This window comes from Trichoderma aggressivum, assembly GCF_033847375.1.
Source record: "Trichoderma aggressivum f. europaeum strain CBS 100526 chromosome Unknown scaffold_058, whole genome shotgun sequence".
In the NCBI taxonomy this organism is placed as follows: domain Eukaryota; kingdom Fungi; phylum Ascomycota; class Sordariomycetes; order Hypocreales; family Hypocreaceae; genus Trichoderma; species Trichoderma aggressivum.
This window is the reverse complement of record NW_026946424.1, coordinates 156,214-178,734: the sequence shown is the minus strand read 5'-3', so window position 1 is coordinate 178,734 and position 22,521 is coordinate 156,214. Positions and strand designations below refer to the sequence as shown.

Here is a 22,521-nt window from a genome sequence, read left to right as displayed (position 1 = left end):
TTGTTGCAAAAAAACCCCCCCATCTGCTAGCCTCACTGTTATTCGGGCCGCCAATCCGCGCCCGCGCACTCTAAGAAATAGAGAGAGAGAGAGACCGTTTGCTGCACCGTCGAAATTGAAATTGGTCCATTGCCTTTTTCGTGGATCCGGCAAATCGCTAGCAGAGATGCGGCGCGTGCTAGCGTCATGATCAGAGCAGGCATCTTTTGGGCCCTCGGGCGGAGATGAGACGAGATACAGTACTTGCAGTTACTCACACATCCAACTAGCTCAGGGCCGTATTCCAACGTACCTCTGGATACGCCAACCGTGGGCAGGGCATGGCATGGCATGGCATGGCATCAAAGGATCACTAGCGAGCTCGATCCTTCGACCACCAGGTTGTCGACGAGGGGGCCGCTGTTGGTCTGCTCGCTCGCTCTCGCTCTCTTGTCTCGTCTCGTCTCGTCTCGTCATCCTGCATGCCCGGCGTCCATCTCATGACCAAGGAGCCAACGTCCATCTACCATGCACATACACGATGCTCCTCTCCTTCAATTGCCGGCCGGCGAGCTAGCAACCGCCCGCCAAGTGGTAAACTTCCGACCGCACTAGGAAGCGAACCAACACAGTCACACATGCAAAGGCCAAACACCACGGACGGCGAGGGTTTATACGAGGGCTCGCACAGCGTCTCTCGAGCTCTAACGAGACACCGTCAAGGGGAGGGAGAGGGGTAATTCAACGGCTTCTCATTTTCTTCTTCTTTTTTTTCTTCGTCTATGGAGACTGGTACTTGTATCCGTATTGCTCCTTTGCGGCATCGACAAGCTTCTTATCCTCGGCCACCTTGGCAGCTTGCTCCTCGCTCAGGCCCTGTCTCGGGTCATAAAACGGAGCCGAAGTGAGAGAGAAGCCCCTCTGCACCGCAGGGCGTTCCCAGAGCCGAAGCAGCCACGTCTTGACGTTGGGGAACTGGTCGTACGAGGTGCTGGTAAACGACAGGCCGTTGACCCAGCCTACCAGGGCAATGTCGGCGATGCTGTACTTGCCGCGGCCGGGGCCAACGACGTAATCGCGATCGGCCAGGCGGGTGTTGAGTATGCCATAGAGACGCTCCGTCTCTCCCACGTAGCGCTGCATGGCATAGGGAATCTTTTCCTTGGTGAAGCGCACAAAGTGGTTGGCTTGGCCCTGCATGGGACCAATGCCACCGTGCTGCCAGCCAATCCACGCTTCGGAACGTGTGTAGTCGTCCGAATCAACCGGGAACGAGAAGAGGTGCTTGGTATCATAGCGACGCGCCAAGTATCCGAGGATGGCGTTGCCCTCGAACACGGCCAGGTCGTTGTTGTCATGGTCCACAATGGCGGGGATGCGGCCGTTGGGGTTGACGGCAATGAACCACGGTTCCTTTTGGACGTTTTGCGAAATGTTGACGCCCTGGAAGGTGTACTCGAGCCCGTATGCCTCCTTGAGCTCCTCCAGCAGGATGTTAGCCTTGTGGCCGTTGGGGGTGCCTGTTCTTGGACAGAGTCCCTGGTCAGTGACTAATGATCCTCCAGGAAGGGGGGTGTTTGGTTTGCACGCGAGCAAGGAGGATGGATGGCCGGGGGGATCGTCTATTTCCCCGGGACTATTGAATATTTTTTCCCGTGAACAAGCATGTACTCGCACATATCAATCACTGCCATCATTGGGGCGGAAGCGACGGGAACTCGATTGAAATGCGTCCTGGCCTAGCAGGAACTTTTTTGACTCGTCCTCGCGGCGAGGCAAGGTCATGGCTGGAAAAGAGCCATGTGACGCCGTTTGACCACTTGGCTGGGACCCGTGGCGAGATGATGGGAGTCTGGAGTCGGAGGGCTGAGACAAAGCAGTGCCCTTGCCATGGCACTGGGCAAAGCTGGGCTGCTGGGATGCTGGGACAAGAGATGCCGGCTTGATTTGCTTTGCATATCTTGCCAGGACTCTACTTCTAGACTCCCATCCTTGAACTTGGTGGCTGCGGCATTGATGGGCGCTTACTACGCCGCATCATGAAGATCACCGCGCGGCATCCCTTCCTTCTAGTACGTCATCAAAGCTGTCTCTTTGACCGTCCTGGTCCCTGCAGTCGCCGGCATTCTCGTGTCTTTAACGGCTATTCCAAGACCCCGAGCGCAATGCAGGCACCGGGGGGCTGGAGCCATGGCCAAGGGGTAGAGCAGGGCAGAGCAGAGCAGAGCAGGGCAGAGCAGGGCAGTAGTTTGCGATCGCCTTGGATCGCTGATAAGGATGACACAGAGGGAAGACGAGGGCATAAAAAAAACATGGTGATGCAGGCGGTATAGCAGATGCAGATGCAGATGGCTGTGCAGTGTGCCATGTATAGGTAGGCATATATAGGTGTGTGTGTATGTGGTGTATAGTATGGATATGATGTGCAGATGGATGCAGCGAGTCATGACAAGAAGAACAAGGCAGCACAGCACAAAAGCGGCTGCTAGCGCGGAACCTGCTTGCTTACCCCAGGTCAAGAGCTCGATGCCCTTTGTGGCAATGAGGCCAGTTGGACGCGCCATTGCAGCGGATTGATGCTGATGCGATGCTGTAGCGAATAGAAGAGCTTGCGGCTGCTGGCGTAAGCAGGACGAGGCGAGGCTGAAAAATGAGCTGAAGAAGAGGAGGAAGAAGAGGGAGAAGGGAGAGAGAAGCTGCCTTGCCGTCGTCATTGAGGAGGAGAACGAGGATAGGTAGCGAGAGGTCTTGTATCGATTAAGTACTAACGCGGGACAGCTTTCCACTCCCTCCCTCAGCCCTTTTTGTTACCCCTCCATACCCGTAGGAACTTGCCTTGGAGAATCGCGGAGAATCCCGCACATGGCAGCCAGCAAGATACTTACCCAGCAAGAGCTTCTGCCCTATCAGCCTCAGGTATTCGCACCTACGTAATGCTGGAGCTGTGTTGTGTGCTGGGCTTGGATTTGTCATGGTGGAGGGGCAGGCACAAGGAGATTACACATCAAGCGCCAGAACGTGAAATGCAATCAGATAAAACCGCCAGCATTACATAAGGCGGCCAGCGGCAAAGAAAGCATCTTTCTGCAGCTCTGCAGCTCTGCAGCTCTGGTTGCTCAGCACAAGCAACAATTGCCGCGCGGGCGATGCAATCTGATGCCATTCATCAGCCTTCGCCCTGGAGACGTGCTTGTTTGTTTGTCTTTTTCCACGGAGGTACTTGGGGCATGCGCATATAGCACCTACTACCTATAGCTGATTGGTTTAATGTGGATGTACCGTTGAAGATTCCAATTACTCGTACATATAGCTACTCTGTGCTAATGGAGCACTTACATACTTGTCGTTGTACGGTGTAGATGCTGCTGGTTAATCAGCAAGCAGGAAAATCCGGCCCAGCGTCTCGGCAAGTGTTTGTTGTGAAATCGTTTTGCGGGGACGGGATTCCACGTGGCAGTGAGATTTGTGCACAGCTGTCTTGGACCAGCTGTCTTCTGGATACCTACACAGGTAGCCTATCGACTCCAGATTGCTTACAAGTTCCTACTCGGTGTATGATGTAGCATTGTTCCCTATCCCTTATACCTAGTATTCTGCAGGGATGGGAGAGAGTGGGCTTCCGGCGCTACCAGAAGCATTATTAACACGCGCGCGTCTTGTCTTGCATTTATTGGCTCCGAGAATAGTAGTATCCAATCCTCTAGTTCGAGTATCGAGGCAACAGGCGACGACGACGACGACGACGACGGCATCTGCGGCGGCAAGTATGTCATGTAGTTTAGCACACTTTGTAGGTTCCATACTACCCAACAGTAGGCAGTGCAAGTATGATGGCAACGGAGACGAGGGGGGGTATGCAGAAGAAGCAATCGACAGAGAGGGTTAAAGTGATGGCCTGTCCAAGTTTCAAGATTCCTACTACTGTACTGTACTAGCACCAAGGCGATCATACCGTACATTGCTCCGTACCGTACCTTTCCATTCCATCGTCCGACGGGCATTGTGATCGTCATCTCATTCCCCCGTGCCCGTGCGTGCTCGGCACATGGCAAAATCCCGCCGGCGAATCAATTGAGTTGCCGGGCTTCGCATGGTAGGGCCAGGCAGGGCCAGGCTCTATTTTGAGGGGAAGGACGAGGAAGAAGCCCAGCTATCCGCGTCGGTCCGTGTATTTCAATGTGATTTCCTACAAATACCGCTGCTGATGAAGCCCTGCTCGAATGCGACTCTACGATGGGCATCGGACGAGGGGGGATGTGCGCCTAAGGAGAAAGCAGACCAAGATGAAAGGCTGGAGAAGAGATAGAGAGTGTGAGGGTAGATACTACGGAGTACAGGGAAAACGAAAAAGGGAGGGAGCAGGGCAAGGGACCCCGTGAGGCAACGACAGGGCCATAGACAGTGAATGAGGCCAAAGAGGCAATACAGACAGGACAGGACAGGACAAGGGGAGTGAGCACAGATGCCTGCTCTTGCTTCTGGATGGGGACCCCCACCCCTTGCCTTGCCTTGCCTTGCCACGTCCATACATACCGTTGTTGTTGTTGTTGTTGATGATGATGATGATGAGGGTGTATCGAAACGCAGTGGCCTCGCGTTCATACCCAAATTTGTGGTTTATTGCTAGACAGGGAGATTGGCACAGTAGCATTGCATGGCATCCCCAACCCGGTGCCTCATCACCGGGACAAGAAAGATGGCACAGATTGCAACACGTTCCTTTTGGACATTCCCAGTCCTGCATAGGTCCGCTTCCGAGTCTGTCGCCGTGCATTTTGGCCACTAAGTCCAGGGCGGCCTCGTACCTATGCACTCATACTACTACATTGCCCGTGTGTTGTCTCTGTACTTATTCGTACATGCAATTTGCATCTACTATCATGTACTTTATCACCACTACCCAGTAATACAGGTTGCATCTACAGCGCTGCATATACCTCGTACGAATCACATCTTTTCTTACATGGACAGAACTTGTTCATGCGGCAAGACCTGGAATTCGATATTCATGCACATCGTACGAGCACGTTTCCCACATGGGCAGCGTGAATCGGCGTCGTTCTGCCTACTAACCTACCCCCAGCGTCGCAAACATGTCCAAAAATGAATAAAACCAAAAACACATTAGTAGGTACACATACACACACACCCTTGCAATACAGCCACCCAGGGATTCACGAAGCAAGTAAAAATAAAACCGATGATGCGTATCAATTGCACAAAAAAAAACAAGTGGTTCAGGACAAATCAATTAGAAACAACATCGGCGATTGTTTCTAAAGATAAAAAGAGACCTAGACTAAACAGGTATTTTTGGATAGGCGAGGGTGAGGCGCAGCGCAGTTAAAAAGCCCGACTAGGTACCTAGACTACCTACAAACGGGATGAATCGTGTGGTGCAAGAGTTGGACCAGCCCAGAAACTGACAAAGAATCAACCCACAAAAAGAAACACACTGACGGGCGATCAAACAAAGTCCTAGACTAGGTAGGTACCGTACGAGTACAGCGTCTGTTAATCTACACCCTCGCCTCGAATCACGCTCTGTTTTCTGCCCGGTTCGAGTACGTGTACATGGAGTGGTTAGTATATGCACACTGGACCCTGCTTGCACTACCTGGACCTACTAACCTAGCAGTACATGGATGTAATGGATATCTCACAGTACAGCAGAGCACATCATACACCTGTGCAGTGCCAGTGTTGGACGCTGGGACCCCTGGCCAGAGATCCAGCCAGGGCAAGGCGTGCTTGTAACTGTAACTCTGTAACTGTACTCGTACACGTACAGTACAGGCTGTCATGCCATTATGCCCGTCGACGAATGGAGTAAATCGTCTATCCATCCTCATCCATCCTCATTCCTCATCCTCCATGTATGTACGAGCATGTACTCCATGTATGTACTCCATGCAATACTCCATCCTGATGGACCGGTAGATTCACCATCTTGCTACTCATTATGATGCTGCCTCATGGCCGTTCCCATTGCCTTGGCCGCGGTGCTCGGAGCTTGTACCACTCGTTCATGTAAATCAACGTCTTACCTCACTTGCTATACGTGTACCTGGCAAAAAAATACTCCAGAACGTCAATGTAACCTCCAAGTACCAAAAACCAACTGCATCTCTTCAATGATTCTTACTCATCAAATCCCATCTTCTCCTCCCGCTCTCTCGATGCTACTATACATGACTCAAACAGAAGAGGCCCAGAAACCGTAAATGCACGGCATAAACATCCATCAAAAAAAAGTCTCAATTAAAAAAAAAAAACGTGGCCATCCCCCTTGTCCATCCCAATCCCGCACCCTCCGCACGTGTCTCAATCCAGTCATACCGCCCCAGCCCTTTTCTTTTTTCCCCCCCTTCCAACCATTCAATCCTCGCCATGTGCAGATGCTAGATGCATCAGAAACCCATCACCATCAATCACACTTGACATCTTTCACACGCCCCTCCCTCGGATCCCTTCCGCTTCAATTCGTTTACCCCCATTGTTGGCCTGTGTGCTCTTTTCTTTTTTCCTTTCACCTGAACTCTGCCTTGCCTTGCCTTGCGTTTTCCTGTATCTCGCCCATCTCGCTCATGTCGTGCGGTACGATACTTTGCATTTCCCTTTTGGGTCTTCGGCTTGACATGTGCCGCTGTGCAAAAGCGGCCTCGGGCACGGCAGGCTCACGCCATGTCCGGAGCCCATCCCGCGGGCCCATTTAGTTACATGTCGTAGTACAGTTCTACCCGCCCGAGGTAGTTCCTATACCAGGGCCTGCATCTCGGAAGATTTGGGATGAGATAAATAACGTACCAGATGAGACAAGTAAAAGGCAAAGAGAAGGGCAAACCGGGATACGAGAGAGACACACCCCCGGCCGTGACCCTTCTATCGATATCGGCGCGTTGACAAGTCCGGCAGCCCGTCTACTCGTACGTACGCGAGTTTCCTTCTTCTTGCATTTCATCATTAGTGTAGAGATGGAGAAACTAGATGCATGCAGTGTACGGAGTAGAGGTGGACGACACGGAATACGCGATGCCGTCACTGCTTTACTTTACTTGGCAATCCCCTCACACCCACCCTATACCTCATCATCCACCTCGCTTCAGCAACCTCTTTCATGCAAACCCGCAAAAGAAAGCTGAAAATGTAGCCCAAGCTCAGCTCAAAGCCCCGCAAGTGAGCACGAAACACGCATCACACATCACGCATCACACATCACGCATCACACATCACGCAGCAGTAGACTCCTGCAGCCGAGCTTTCTAGAACAAATGTGATGTGCGCTCCAGGCTGAAGAAGCAGCATGGAACGTGACGAGAAGGAAAGAAGGGAAAAAAAGAGAAAGGATCCTCAAAAGGAAGCGTGTGAGTGGGAATGAGGGGAGGGGCAAAGACCGAAGCGAATCACATCTTGGAAGGATTTTTGAAGTTACCTGTACTGTACAGTAGTGCCGTCGTTGCTGTTGCTACACTATCAGAGACGCCAGATCTTGGACAGATCCTCATTGGCCGCCTTCTCATTCCTTTGGAATAGACAGCTTTCCGAGTCTGTATGTCATTGCGCATCTTGTGCTTCCGCGGATGCTTCTTCCTCGCTTCTTCCTTGGGGATCGTCGCAGATGGGACGAGATGGCGTCAACCCACCCCTTTCGTAGGAGGAGGAGGAGGAGGAGGAGGAGGAGGAGGAGGAGGAGTCAAAGGGTGTGCGTGAGTGAAGTTGGTGCCGTCATGTTTCGATGTTTGTTCCTACCGTAAAGTTGTACTCGTACTCGTCGTATGCGAAGGAATTGAAGAGGGGCAAATCCCGTCAACGGTTCGGGACCCAGCAGCGCCGAAAATGTAGCAGAGGCATCTCGCAGGGAACCAAACTCAAACACATGACAATAAGAAGTCAAGGAGGTAGACAGTCAAAATCAACACGATCACCAACCCCAAGAAGGGAGAAAAAAAACCTGTTTTCCTTGGGTCTAGACGTAAACTCATCACCCCGCAAATCTCGACCAAAAAGCTAAACAGACGCCTGGCTGCACATCTGCTCGAAAACAGCAACTCTAGCGAGAAAAAAAAAAGGAAAAATAAATCTCACCATGAGCTGGGGCAGACAACTCCTCCAACAAAGACCACGCGTTCTTCCCAAGAGCTTTGACATTGAATGGATGCCAGATTCCTTTTGCTCCCACCCCCAATCCCAATCCCAATCCCAATCCCACGGGGGTTTCCCTTTTTCCCTTCCCTTCCACTTCGTCTTCTCTCTCCTCCCCTCCCCTCTCTCGATGCAACCCCCCCTTCCCCTCAAGATGCAGAACCACCAAGAACAAAAGGAAGCTCAGAAACGGGCAATACCGACAGCAGAAGCCGGCCGCGAATCAGCGGCCCCAGGCACAAGGCACATCAAAGGTCGCTAATGCTGCCCTGAAACGTGCAAGAACGTGGCATCGGGGGTCTCTCCCCCCCCCTCCATCGTGGAGGGTGTGAAGGAGCAGGAAAGAAAAGAGTCATCGTGAGAAGCTGTTGCAAGTCGAGAAGGGAAAAAGAAGAAGAAAAAAACGGCATGGCGTCGTTCGTCTTGCATCACAATGGCGCGCTTCTCTCTCCCCTTGCTCCCACCCTTGCCATCAAATGATTTTCTTTGGCCTAGATGCCCTCTTCGGAAGGATTCACCTCGCCGTCCATCTCCCATCTCCGTTTGCATCCTGCTGCGCGATGGCAATCTGTCTGTCCGAGTCCATTTGGCCAAGTCGTGCCGCTCCCCGGCTCTCTCTCTCTCCCTCTCTCTCTATTCTTTCTCTCCCACCTCAAACTAGGATCCTCACACCCCCATGCCCATCATTATCAATCCCGCATCTCCATCTTTTCCCTTCATCCCACTCCACGCCCGACGAGATGAATACGGAATGGGACAGACGGGCAGATGATGCGACTGCTAGTGCCCTCGACGCACGAGCCCCAGATGAGGTGCCATCAACTCTAACCGGCGCCCTGACAGGCCCGTTGTCTCCAATCCACATGCAATCAATCACTGTTGCCACAGGCGCATTTTTGCTGTTGCAGGCGGCTTGCAATGCCGGCTCCCTGTCCGAACCATTTGCCACGCCCATTTGCAGAGGAACCCACTTGCCTGTCAGTTCCGGCAAATCTTCATCCCCATGTCACGTCTCTCTGCTTCCTGTACTCCTACATACACGCGTTAATCAGTGCTGTACGAGTACAGGTGATTGATGCTACGCTCTCTGTGCTGCAAAGGGAAACTCTGCGCGGGATATGGCATGACCCCTCCCCTGGTCCCGATCTTGTTGAGTCTATCCTGGGCAACTTATTTCTGCTTTTCTTGGAACAAATGAGCAAAGGCCATGCATTGGTCTGGCCCTCTCTCTCTCTCTCTCTCTTTTCTTTCTGTCCCTTGAACTAGTGTGCTAGTGCACCGGGGCAGCATGACCAGGGACGACGATGATCCCGCCAAGCCAGTGGGAAGTGCTAGAACATAAGCACAAGGCCAAATTGGTCGACATCAGACAGATGATGAGAAAGGGCAAAACCACCCCAAACTCCACAAGAAACAGAGGCAGCCTCAATGGGAATAAAAAGGAAACAAGAAGAGAAAAATGCAAGAAAGAAAGTGAAACACGAAGGGAAAAAAAGCAAAACTCAACAGAGCATCATCACGGCTGGGATCTGGGGTATCGCCTCCCCCTTCGTTTCCTCCTCCTCCCCTCTCCAGACGCCTCATCTCACGGAGCATCCCATCCCATCCCATCAACCAGGCCGAGAGTCCAGAGGCACAAAGACAGTGACCAAAACTACTCGCACCACGCCTCCCAGGCTCAGGTCCCCAAAGCATGGGCCAGATACCCATCCGTGATCCACACATCACAAGATGCTCCTCGTGGAGTCTCAACTTCTTGTTTCCTATCCCCCCTTCTCCGCGGTTCTACTCCCGGTGGCTTGGCAACCTCTAGTGCACCTATCTCGAACATCTGAACACGCAAAAGAAAACAAGGTGGCAAATTTGAGCTCGCCTTGTTCTCCCCATGCGATGCGATCCACCGTGCAGCGATTACCTTGTGCCTGTCACGTACGTGGCTCCCATGTAAGCCCACCAAGCCAGAAACGGGCCTGGGCAAGTTTATGGAGACAACCAGTTTTGTCCCTTCTGTCCCGCGTACAGTAAGGCCAATTACCGCGGCAAAATTGATGACGGCACGATGGGCTCTTACAAGTCAAGTCCCAGCGCAAACAAGAGTCCCCAATTAACCAGATGAGAGGTCTAAAAAAAAAAGGACCAGTCCAGTCGAGAATGAGGCCGAGCCCGGCAGAGAGGCGGCAGACATGGGGGGGGAAAAGCGTGGGCAATCTCATCAGCAATCTGGGGAGGGCGCGCTCGCCAACGTGGGAAGATGGCCATTTTCTGCTGCAATGAGCCTCGTATCGGCGATTGTTGTATACGGCCTTCGAAATTGAACACCCCCCTCCCATGAAGCAAAAAGAGAGTGTGGAAAAAAAAAACAAGATCATGACATACCTCCTTGTCCTGTCTGAATCTTCAGCTCAAACCAACGACCCGCCCGTGAACAGGCCCAAATCACGCACACTCCCCGTGGATTCTTTTCTGCGACGCCAGTTCCTCAAATGCCTGCTAATCATCCAGTCCTTTTCGACATGCCATCTTGAGCGTTTTGACACTGCCCACGACGTTGCATCGGGACCCCCCTCCCCCCTGGCCCACGTACAAAAAGTGTGGCATGTAATACATGCTCTTCCCGTACGGTTTTAGCCTCGCAATCAACAGAGCCAAGATCCCATCCGTGCACGAATTTCAACTCGGTCGTGTCCCAACACAGAGTCGCATCGCACATCTGCAAGCGCTCGGGGGGATCTGCTTGGGAAGAATCCTTTCAAATCCCCCCTCCCACGCTGCTGCCACGTTCTCTAGAGTAGTGCCACCCTCCCTCTTTCTTCTTCTCCCGTCTCTCGAAGGGGCCCTTTTCTTGTTAGGTACTACCTTACTAAACACGACTGGTACCTGGATTTAGCACCAGGTCTTTACCCCTGGGAGGGCGCTTTGTCATGGGGCTTCTCTCTGGAGAATGCCGTTCTCCCATGCCGGCTCTTTCAGCTCAAGAACGCGTGCATCTGGAAGATACGGTAGCATCGTTCTACGGTTTCCTGTCATTGCTTTGGAGAGCTGGGTCACGAGCCTCTTTCGCCTCTGCCGTGGGTATCCCACGGAATACGATGGTCATGGGTGTGAACCATGCCTGGGCCTGGCCTGGGCCTGGCCCAGTTTCTCTCAAATTTCACACAAACATACAAGCAAAATGCTGTGCCGGCGAGTACTCACTCCCGTTCTGAGGTATTTCGGTCCCTGTAAAAAAATAAATTGGCGAGAAAGAACATCTCCAGCCGGGCAACTAGGCCTTGCCGCCCGCTGCATATTTCCCACGTGCTCTGCCAACCCTCCCAATCTCTCTCGGGAGCCCAAATGGTGTGTACCAATGCTCCGTATTGGTCCGGCGCCTTGATTTGGCCCTTACTGGCTCAAGACTTTCGTGCAGTAACGCGTCAACTAGTATCGTCCAAGAGACAGGGCCCCTGGTTTTGCGGCTCCCCGACCCCCATGCTCACGGCCATCCCAGCCATCGCCGACCTATCCGGGAATCAAATCACTGGGCTTGCTCCAAGACGCCTGATAGTCAGTCCTACCAGTACGGAGTAGATACGGCGCCTTCTTCTCCTTCGACGCCGTTTCAACTTTGACGTTCGGCGACTCACCTGCGAACATCAAGGTGCCATGTCCATGCATGAGACTCTTTCTGGAAACGAGGGAACCATTGGAACACAAGCCCCCCAGCCCACATTTCATTACATACTCTGTACCACGGTGATAGTACTTTATACTCCTGGCAGCTTTCGACCTTACCTAGCCGGATATCGCGACGGCAGCCGGGTGTTTGTCTTCCGCCTACGAGTCGCCTGCCGTGCCTCTTTTAGATATGGTTCTGACAGTCTGACTCGACAACTGGGCCCCGCAACAAGCACAGAAAGACGACATTCAATGCTCGCTTCAACTCCAACCCCGGCAGCATGATTCATGAAGAGACTCCATGAAGCCATATTCCGTGTCAATACTATGTCAAAGATAGCTTCACTCGGCAAAGCCAAGAGGGAACCCCCGGCGCGTCTGTCTTGTTTTGTGTGAACAGATAATCTCCGTGGCCACTGATTAGTTTTTTTTTTTTTTTTTTTTTTTGCTTCTCATCTCTTCTTCCGTCACATACCATGTCTCTTTTTGGCAGGCAGAACCCCCAAAGCAGACACTAGGTCAGGTTGGCTAGGGAAAACGTGAGCCACGTTTACAGACCACATACGCCCCAAGACACATGATATGATAGGATTTTGCCTTTGCTGCATGCATGAAAACAACATGGGTTTATAGGCAAAAGAAAAAAAGAAACAAAAAGCCCAGGTATAGGGGGAGACCTTGCCAGCACTAAGGCATTCCAACGTAGTCCACGACGCTTTAACATGTTACAAAGGCGCAATTTTCAGGGTAGACAGAGACAAGGAGAAGGAAAAGAAGGTGAATGGAATACTAGAAAGGCGGCATGAAGCAGAAACACGCCAAGGCATGGGCACGCAGCAACTTAACTGTCCTATCGACGTGAATGAGGCTAGCACGCCACGGAGCAGGAATCCGTTCGGCAAATAACCATGGTTAGCGTTTCGGGGGCATCATCGGAGATGTGGATGTGCCTTTTGTATGATCCGTCGCCGGGGTAAGCGATTTGTCGAGATTCCCTTTTCAGTCAATCGTATACATGTACGATCGCCGTCGATCATCAAATCACAGAAACAACCATTTCCGACTCCGATGCTTGCCGTCGGGAAGGAAGAGAGGCATATATCTAGTCCAGCATTAGTTCAGCTTTGCATTTGATCTGACCAAGGGGAAGAGACAACGTGGATTGATATCCCACGATGCTTTTACCCGCGTACTCCCCCACCTCACACAGGACTTCCCCCCCAAAAAACAGAGTTCTATTAAGCTTGAACATTTGTGCCTAACATTTCGAGGCGCCGTCTCGCTGTAGCAGGCGGTGGGCGGCACTACTTCTGCCACCGAAGCCCAACCTAGCTGGTTAGTTTTGCATCTAGGGCTAGTTTCGTCTGTCATTCGTGGGTTGACCAATCCCCCAATGTTTCTGCTCCGACTAGGGGGATGGAGAGCTGCCGGCTCCCCTAAAAAGAAGGGGGGAAAAGAAGAAGAAAGTTGCCCTTACCTGATGGCTGCCTGAAGAGAAAAGCTCCATTGAGCGCCACTTCAATGCCGAGCAAAAGGAAAAAGGAAGAAGCCAGCAAAGGGGTAAAGAGGCGCTTTGCTAGCCCATTCCAAACGTTTCTGGCGTGTATGAAGTAGAGACGAGAGAGACGAAAGAGGTGGGAAGATAATGGGCCGATGTAGAACGCGAGGTAGAGTAAGGAGGTAGTATCAGGGAGTAAAAGTCGCGGCTCAGAAGACGGTGTACGCTGCCTAAAGGTACAATCTAGATACATCGTCAATGTTGCCCAAAGGGGCCGGAATGCGACGCTGTATGCAATGCTGTATGCAACGCTGTATGCAAGATGCTCCTGGCAGGTGCATACGGCGACGCCGTGGTTTGAGGAGAGGCCAGCACGTGTTGAATAGTGATAGGGACAAAGCCGTTACCTCATCTGGTCCGTCCTGCAAAGGAGCAGTGGCGTTCATTGACTGGCTCGTACTCGCATTTGAGGGCGGCGGACGCGGCACATTGTAGAATAGCGGCATCAAGGTGCAGAAGGCGAGATGTTTTTGGCAATGGCAAACATCTCGGGTAGCACAAGAAGGAATAGACGGGCTCTCTGATATTAATTGGCATGCAGCCGATTTCACAAGTCGTTCGGTATTGGAGCAAAAAAAAATAAAGCGGCCTGGATAATGACACTGCGCAACCCGGGACTCGCCAGGCTCTCTCTGTCCCCAGCTTTCCTAGCTTTCCCAGCTTTCCCAGCTTCCCTGGCGCCCGCAAAAGGACGGCCTCGGACCGGCCAGTGCCAGTACAACAGTACTGTGCGTGTTATTCCCAGTTGCCTGGTATTGGGACAAGATTGGATGCTCTGTGCACGGTACTGCTACCTACCCACTCGGGTGGGCTGGGAGCAAGTGGTGGTTGCAGTGGTGACAAGGACAGGATAATGACAAAAGAAACACCACAGTACGGGTATTCGTAGTACTCGTATGCCAATGACTTGGGGAGGGGGAGGGGGAGGGGGCAAACGCATGCCTAGCACTGCAGAGTGCAGCATCTTGATGAAACACAGCCAGCCTGATTGCCACTACTGAAGGCGGTGTTGTTATCATTTGTGATATCACGATGCCATCTCGTCCGCAGTGACCGCAAGAATAACTAGAGACGCAAGACAGCACCAGCAAAATTAGACGGTATGCTTCCTAGCCTCGACGAGACAACCGCCAAGCGTTGCTGGCATCCTCCACAAGACTAGCAGTCCACGACCTCCCTGTGGGCTGCAGGCTGCAGGCTGCTGCGACTGAAGCTGCATTCCGGGGAGGCAAGAAGCTTTAGGGAAACGTGGACACTGCAGAAGCTGCATGCAGCCAGCTCTTTTCCCTTGTTGCCGTGGCCAGTCCGTCTGCCTCTCGCTGTGCTTCGAGGCCCACACCAGCTCCCAAAGTTTGTGTGCATTGTCACGGGCTCCATACCTTCAGGCAAGAGCCCACATATGCAGTGCTGTGCTGTGTGTTGCAGTGCAGCGCACGAGGCGTGCCCACTGCGGCGGTGCCCATCCCGCCTTTTCTCCCGCAAAACTGAAGCTCCCGCACTGAAAAAGGGCGGTCGACCAGGGAGCAGTCGACGAGAGTCAAGATGGGGCCGGCTGGCCAAAGTCCACCAATGGTGGACCAGGGTGCCAGACAGGGTCACCATTGACGCAGCGTGAACGGGTTGCACGGCATGAGCGCACTGGGCACGAGTTGTTCTCGTCGTCGAACAAGCTTCGACGCCGCCTTTCTGTGCTGGGGGGAGTCCTGGAGCCATGACGACGACGACGAGACGGACCGTTGGGACAGCAGACAAGCATCGGAGCAGAAGGCGATTGCTGGGAGGGGGCGGAAGTAACAGCCGCCGCCGGGCTGCGTACGCAATCCAGTCTCGGTCGGATCCCAGGGAAGGACGGCGAGCCGTATTGCTCTACTTGGCGGTGTCCGTCCTTTGTTACAGGAGCCGAAATGCCAACATGGCTAGCAATAGCTCCATGCGACCAAGCAAGCCAGTCGCAGCGTTTCCTACTATCTTCGTAGTCTCTAGACAGAGCTTCAAGATGGATCCCCCTTTCCCCCTACTAGCGCTGAAAGGTCGAAATAACAGGATAGAAGGAAGATCATAGTGATGGTAATACCAATTACCGGCAGAGCTGGATATCGGCGACTCGAAACAGCCCAAGCTGCCATCTCAAATCTCCAGCGACAGCCATGACGCGATACCTGTTTCGGGGATCTAAGGAGTAAACGCTGTGGGAAACCCAACGGGCTGGGGAGTTTCCCCTGGTTGCTCGCCGAATCTCTGGCACTGCACCACCGATTTCGAGACGGCGACCCATTGCAACGCGGCCAATGGCAGGGGAAACGCCACGTCTTGCCTGGCCCGCAGATGGAAACCAAACGGTCTCGTTGCACCTTGTCTGCTTCCCGGGAGAGGGGTTCGGGGAGGGGAGCGGAGGCAGATCATTGGATCGTTCAAAAAAGGCTCTGGCGCCTCTGTTCCAAAAGAACCCTTGCGAGGGGGGGGGGCGTGTCTAAACCAAGTTAGCACAGATGCGACGGCAAGGATCAGGGGAAGAGGAGGGGAGTGAACAGAACGTAGGGCTGAACCAGGCCAGGCCATCCCACCGCGTCCCAGAAGACAGCACAGGTCGATGCCAGGATGCGGCCAGGGCAGCCAATGGGCGGCCACGGACAGAGCCCTGGGATTCTGCTGGCCAACAACATCCTTGCCCAGACCTCCCGCACCGCGTACGCCCGCTGCACAGCGTCCCGCTCGGCATCCCCGAAGAGACGTTGAATTAATTGCTAGACTCACCGCTTGGAACAGCAGAGGATGGGCGAGTTTGAGCTGGGGGCCGCATCTCTGTCGTGGCACTGCACTGTATCGGGTAGCGAAGTCAACCTGGCGGCGTCCAAGAGCTATGGCCACGGTCCAGATTGTCGCATCTCTTTTCTCACCCAGCCCTACAGCCCGAAATCAAGTACCGACCGACACTCTGGGTCAGGCAGACAGATGAACCGGTGTGAGCCTGACAAAGCAGCAGGCATGACGACTAATCTGAGCTCGGTGAGCTGCTGCTCTCCCTTTTTTGATTAGCCTCAAACGCAAAAGCATACAAACGGAGCTCTCGTATACCTAATTGCTTCTGTGACTTGAGCAATTCTTTTTTACTTTATTTGTTTGTTCCAAATTCCCTTCTTCTCCCCCTAGTGTCGGTCTGTTCGTAGGGCACCACGATGCGTTGTCGACCGGCGACAGGCTGCAACTGCAACTGCAACAGCAGGGTCTCTGGCTGAAGCAGATGGGCTGCAGCAGATGCAGCAGCGCCAATGAGCTGTTTCTCAAATCGTACGACGGGGGGAGCCTCCTCGTCGATCAAATCTGCATCCACAACGAGGGGGGTCTGGGCTGGGAGCTCCGTAAAGTAGCATGATTGCGTCTGCGGCGTCTGCAGGAGAGAGAAGCATTGAGCATTGAGCATTGAGCATTGAGCATTGCGGCATTGCGGCATTTCTGCCACCCCCTTCGAGGGCGTGGGAAGAGCGGCACCTCACGTGATCGGCCCTGGGAAGACGTGCAAGATTTAGCCCACAATCTCTGGGGCTACCAATCAGGCTCCGCCCTGAATACGGTTTGCCGTTTCGGAACAAGCTTCAAGGGCCAAGCAAACTCGAGGTACTGGATACTTATGCAACTACCGTAAAATGTGAATGAAACCAAGTACTCGCAACCCTGGTCCGTCACGGAGAAGCTGCTCCTCATCTACCCGCTTCTCCCAGGCAAAGGCAAAGACAGCCGGCCCCGCCCCGTCAAACTAGCCCCCAAAACGAAGGGTCGTGATGCTGCTAGCGACTTGCTCGTCACTACTAATGAAACTGCGTCGATGCGAAAGCGAAAGGACTGATAGGGCCACGACAATGGCCCTTGGGAAATTAGTTGAATCAAAGGATGAATGATGGCACCGCATTGAGAAAGAGTACAGGTAGAGACTGCACAAGCTTCAGCCTCAAATCCTGCCTGGCGGTCTGGAACCCCCTGGGGAACAAAAGAACCTTAAACCTCGAGTGACAAGATGGACGGCGAACGCCTTGTGGCCGAGGCATACTCGTACTCCCTCCTGACGAGGTTACGAACCCGTGATGCTGCCGCTCACAGCGATCAGTGCGTATTACTTTCGTACAGTACGGTGCAGTGCAGGCGCTGGCGGCCCCCTTGTGACAGGGGCAGCGTTCGGGGAGTAGAAGCATTGACTCCGGGCTTGGCACGCCGTGGCTGTTGATGATCGAGTTCCCTAATGGCATCACCGAGATCTCATCAGTGCGTGCGTGCGTGCGAGGGCGGGGTCCCACGGCCGCGGAGGATGAGCAAAAAAGAAGGAATACCGAGCTGGAAAAAGAGATAGCCGGGAAGAGAGACGAGGTAAAAAGAAGAAAAAAACCTTGGAAAAGAAAAAGGGCCATGGAAAGTGTCCCATTCCGTGGCACCGGGTCTGGATATCCGGTCCGGAGGTTTGTCGTCCCTGGGAAACTCCATTGCGACTCCATGCAATCACCACTTTTACCCAGATTTTGGCTTTGCACCCAACAGAGTGAAACGGGCGCTGTTTCTGGCCGTCTCCCCATCCCATCTTTGCCGCCGGTGGATCATCTGAAGCTTTACGCGGGCAGTACTGTGCAGCAACGGTACGGGTAACGAAGACGAAGCTGCCCTCTCTCTCTCTCTTCTCTTGCTGCAGCATCAATTGATCCCCGGGCGTGGGGGCCAACCATTGCGACACAGTAACGACCGGATCCGGCAAGGTGAAGGCCATCGAACTCTGGACCATTCCACCACCTCCTTGTCGCATTCGCCAAGAGAGTACTCGTAGAGAGAGATGTCACCAGTCTAGTTTAGCAGCACCTTGACATGCTCCGTTCCAGGCAAGCCTCCCCTTCCCGCGGATGTGCTGCGCCCTTCTTGTCCTGTGCTTGACTTGATTTCTGTTTTTAAGCTCTTCGCTTGGGAAGCACGGCACGAGAGAGGAGGGCAGCGCGCCCGCTCCGGATGCTTGGGGGTCCCAGGTACATGTAGCTTGCCGACGACTACGAAAAGAATTCCCTCTTTTCCCACCAATACACACCTACTTGCAGGACGACGAGCACTACATACTCGTACATGGTTCGACGCAGCTCTTGCCAAGGACGGGAAACGTTCCAGAGGGGGATCAGAGGAGACGGGGGGGGAGAAGGGAGAGCAGCCAATCATCCGCGTGAGAACCTTATAAACTTGCCATTCGGGGAAAGATGCAAGTCAGAAAAGGAGGTGTTTGATGACGATGCTGTCATTCTTTGGCGCTGTTTTAGAACGGCACTGCCGGACGACGTGGTAAGGCTGAGATGCGCGCCGGCAGCTGCAGTAGCAGAACACACAGACACACACGCAGATTGCCTCCTACAAGACGTTTGACAGTTTTGGGCGCCTTCTCTCCCCCAGGCACTAGGCACACGGCTGGTGCGAAGAGCTGTTCGTCGCACGTTGAGGCGAAAGGATGAGATACCGAAAATGCAATGCCTACCTAGGTACGTAAATGTCACGTCCTTGTCCATGTCCCGTGAGGTGGCACCTAGGTTGTAAAAGAAGGGTAGCCGGATGACGGGGGTGGAATGGAACAAGCCCAGAGTTGGTGTGCAAGCGAGAACGACATGTACATTTAGGGCGCGCAAAGGGGAATAAAGGGAAAGGGAGTGGGTTCTGTTCTCTCGTCTGTCTCGTTTGGCAACGCGGCTATACGGATATCAACCTTTGAGGTCATTTTGTGACTCTCTTCTGCTTTTGCCGTTTGAGTAGCCGAGTTGCGAATCTCCCAAGGTACCTGCTACGGCTATCGGCCATGCACGATATCGGACCTTGATTTTATCCCAATTACTAACTAAACCATGTCGTAGGACTAGCAAGGTATAAGTACCTAAAAAAAAAAAAAAACACCAGCACAGGCTGTGTGCACTTTACCAGCGGCCGCCTGGCGCCGCAATTCCAAATCTTGAAAGCCATTCATTGGCTTTAACCTTTCCAACCCCAAATTTCCCGTTTTGGCGCCCGGTCGTTTGAATCTGGCTTCCGGAGGAAACAAGTCCCGAGGATTGATTACCAGTAACAATGCAATTTCGACGACAGACGAACGAACAGAACGCACACACCCCCGATTATCACGTTCCGAGGTATTTGGTTTTCCCCCTACCCTTCACCTTTGAACCTTGCAGACGCGCGCGCGCGCAAGCACTTGGCGTGCGGCTTAAAACCCAGCTTTTCTCTTTGCTGATGATGCACCACTGACAAGGCTTAGCACGGCCACGGCACGCACATCATGGGTGGCCCAGATGCGGCCAATCTGCCCTTTGCACATCATTCATTGGCGGCGTTTCTTTTCTTACGCGTCGCCAACCCATACCTTTTGAAGCTCTTCGAGTTCCCCCGAAAGCTGTCTGTGGACATGCCCAAACTACACCCTGTTTTCCCAAAGCGAACAAAGCTCAAAAGGCAAATAGATTAATGGAGCGCTTGCTGTTTGCCAGCGGTAGCACGTTGTAGAAGCGAGGGGGGTGGTGTGCGATGCCCTTCCCGTCGCTTGCCGCTTCCGACGACCTGGAACACGAATGTCTCAGATTCCTTTTGGTGTACTTCTCTTGTGTTGTATAATTTCCCCATTGGAACGCCGAACCCCATGGCAAGTTGATGAACTGGTCCAAATCGGACACAGATCAACCCTGGAATCCTGCAGAGATGAGATGGTGGAATTGTAATCACCTCCTGGCATTAATCAGCACCAGCAACTGCATCCCATCTGCATCCCGATTTTGATTTGATCAATGTTTTGTCCATCGTTTGTAATTATCCTAAGCGAGGACGAAGATGATTACACAACACCGAGCAATTATTCCAGATACTGTACCAAGTATACGTCGTCGGTTTGGCAACTACAGGGTACGTGTACATGCTCCGTTCTTTGGGCTCCAGTTGCAATGCCACCACTAAAAAGGGCTCCCACCACGGCGGTAGCCTCAGGTACGTACCGTAGGATTGAGACGGAAGCGAGGTTAAAGATATGGGGCCCAAGTCCAAGTTCCCAATGCCAAAAAGATACAGTTACGGATACAAAGTACATCCAGGCGAGCCGCGTCCCAGACGAGGACGGACGAAAGTGGAGACGCTTCTTCGATACGCATTTTGCGCCTCTTGGAGCTTGTGCGGCAGATTTCTTTTTGGGGTCTCTTGGGGTATTTTGATTGACCTCATTTGCAAGGCCCCGACAAACACGAGCCCCAATTGTGGAGAACCCCCCAAGGTTGGCGGCAAATCGAAGCGGGAGGTGGGGAAGAGAAAAGGCGCAGGCTAGCAAGCTTCGATGTGTAAATTCCGGAAGCGGTTTAGTCACCACTGACTAACCAGGCCCCCAAAAAGTAGGGCAAAAAAGAATTTGAGAAAGAGAAACGCGGGGGGTTCGTCGCTCCAATTGGCCCAAGGGGTGCGTTCTGGGAACCAATCAGAAGCCCGGGAGCAGCTTAAAAAAGAGGGCACCCAGAGGGGGAGGGGTAAAATGGAACTCGGCCATCTCCCGAGCGCAAATTGGAGCTTACTGTATGGCTGTCGGGTACGGGAGAGCCAAGTTCTGACTAAGTCAAGTTCAAGCTGGATCTCTCGCCTTTATTCCCGAGTTAGCCTCTTTGTGATGGCTCTCGCTCGCCTTCGATGTGGGCGGGAGATGAAAGGTGTAGGTTACGGAGCACGAAAGACCCGGCCTTTTCGCGTGCGGTCTTTTGCGCACATTCGCCAAGTATAGCCCGAGATGATTTGCGCGGCAGAGAGAGAGAGAGAGAGAGACCAGTGAGACGGAAAGACAGCGAGATGCGGAGTTTTGGCTTTTTTTTTGACTTTTGGGAGAATCCAAGACCGCAAATCTGTCACATCTCGAATAAGCCCGCGGCACTCGCAAAGTGGCAACGCAGATGCTCTGGTCTGTTCGGGAATAAGGCTGTGTTTGCTTCGCCCTTTGCTCCCCGATAAGGCCCTGTGGGGAAACGCTCGTGGGCGATCAAAGTCCCAAAGTTGACCTCGGAGTTGTTGTGCTCAAGCTCAAGGATGGGAACACAGGCGTCACGGCTTTCTGGAGCTCCGTATACTCCGTATACTCCGGGAAAACAAATTCCCTGTTGCCGGCTTCTGGAGATACGATACCTACTTGTCGTCGTATGCTTGTTTTGCGTACGAGTATACGTGTACGCACGAGGTGCTACATGCAATTAGGTATTTTACCTTGCCAATCCGTGGCCCTTGACTCAATATTGGGTGGAGAGCCCTTGACTGACTGACTTACATGATCCTGGCCACCACTGACCTGCACGACAAAAAGAAGCGGTACGCCTTGTCGCGATCCCAGAGCGCCCCACGAGATACCCAAATGAAAGTGCCATGGGAAGATGAAGGGGAAAAAAGCACAAAACAATACAAAAAAAAGGCCGAACGGCACGATAGTGCGTTCCAAAAATCGTACGACTCTGTAAGGCGCCGTTACGGATAAAGATTGGATCGTTCACCCACCTTTGTCCCTTTTTGCTTTTGCTTGCTTGTTTTTTTAGCTAGCGAATAGCTGCTAAGGTAAACTCATCCACATCCGTAAATAGATTCCAAGCTGCCGGACATGGATATGAGGAGATTCCCACGCGCTGTTCCTTAGAATAGCCTCCCACCCCCAAAACGCAGACGAGCTGGTTACCAGGATCGGAAATCCGAAGGCGCTGTCCGCTTGGGCAAAAAAAAAAAAACACACCAAGACTAAAGTGGGAATGGGAACAAGCATTGAAACAAACAATTCCACACGCTTTGTCCCGATGGAGTTTAGGGACCTACCGACAGGACTATACCAAAAGGCCGGTAACCCCTTGCTCCAATGCAAGAAGAACCAACAGAAGAAAGGAAAAAGAAATTATACAAGGTGCTGTAGAATGTCTGTGCTCCCGTGGAAACTTGCCAGTTTCCAAAATGATGCTCGGCACCCAGATTAATCAACATGAACCCATCAATTACAATTTTTCTACCTGGGTATCGGAGTCCCGACCACAGGGCAAAGGGGAGAACACCGAAAACAGGCTGGGCGAGGCAACGCACGGCTGTCGCTGAGCGCCGTGATTGGCGCTCCTCTACCGCTGTGGACCATGGAGATCCCGACCTCATATCAAATCCATGGGCCCAGCCAATCAGTGTTAGAGCTG

At 52.9% G+C, this 22,521-nt stretch overlaps 2 protein-coding genes across 2 annotated transcripts; both read right to left on the bottom strand.

Moving 5' to 3' along the window:
• Window positions 1–759: 759 nt before the first annotated feature.
• Triagg1_9761 (uncharacterized protein) lies at window positions 760–2,693 on the bottom strand (the record flags this gene model as incomplete). Its single annotated transcript, XM_062904754.1, has 2 exons — window positions 760–1,499; window positions 2,489–2,693. 2 exons carry the CDS (start codon window positions 2,691–2,693, stop codon window positions 760–762), a joined length of 945 nt encoding a protein of 314 aa, XP_062751331.1.
• A 12,815-nt stretch (window positions 2,694–15,508) lies between these two features.
• On the bottom strand, window positions 15,509–16,757 carry Triagg1_9760 (uncharacterized protein; the record flags this gene model as incomplete). The annotated part of the gene is made up of 4 exons (XM_062904753.1): window positions 15,509–16,032; window positions 16,091–16,149; window positions 16,265–16,359; window positions 16,509–16,757. 4 exons carry the CDS (start codon window positions 16,755–16,757, stop codon window positions 15,509–15,511), a joined length of 927 nt encoding a protein of 308 aa, XP_062751330.1.
• Window positions 16,758–22,521: the final 5,764 nt, after the last annotated feature.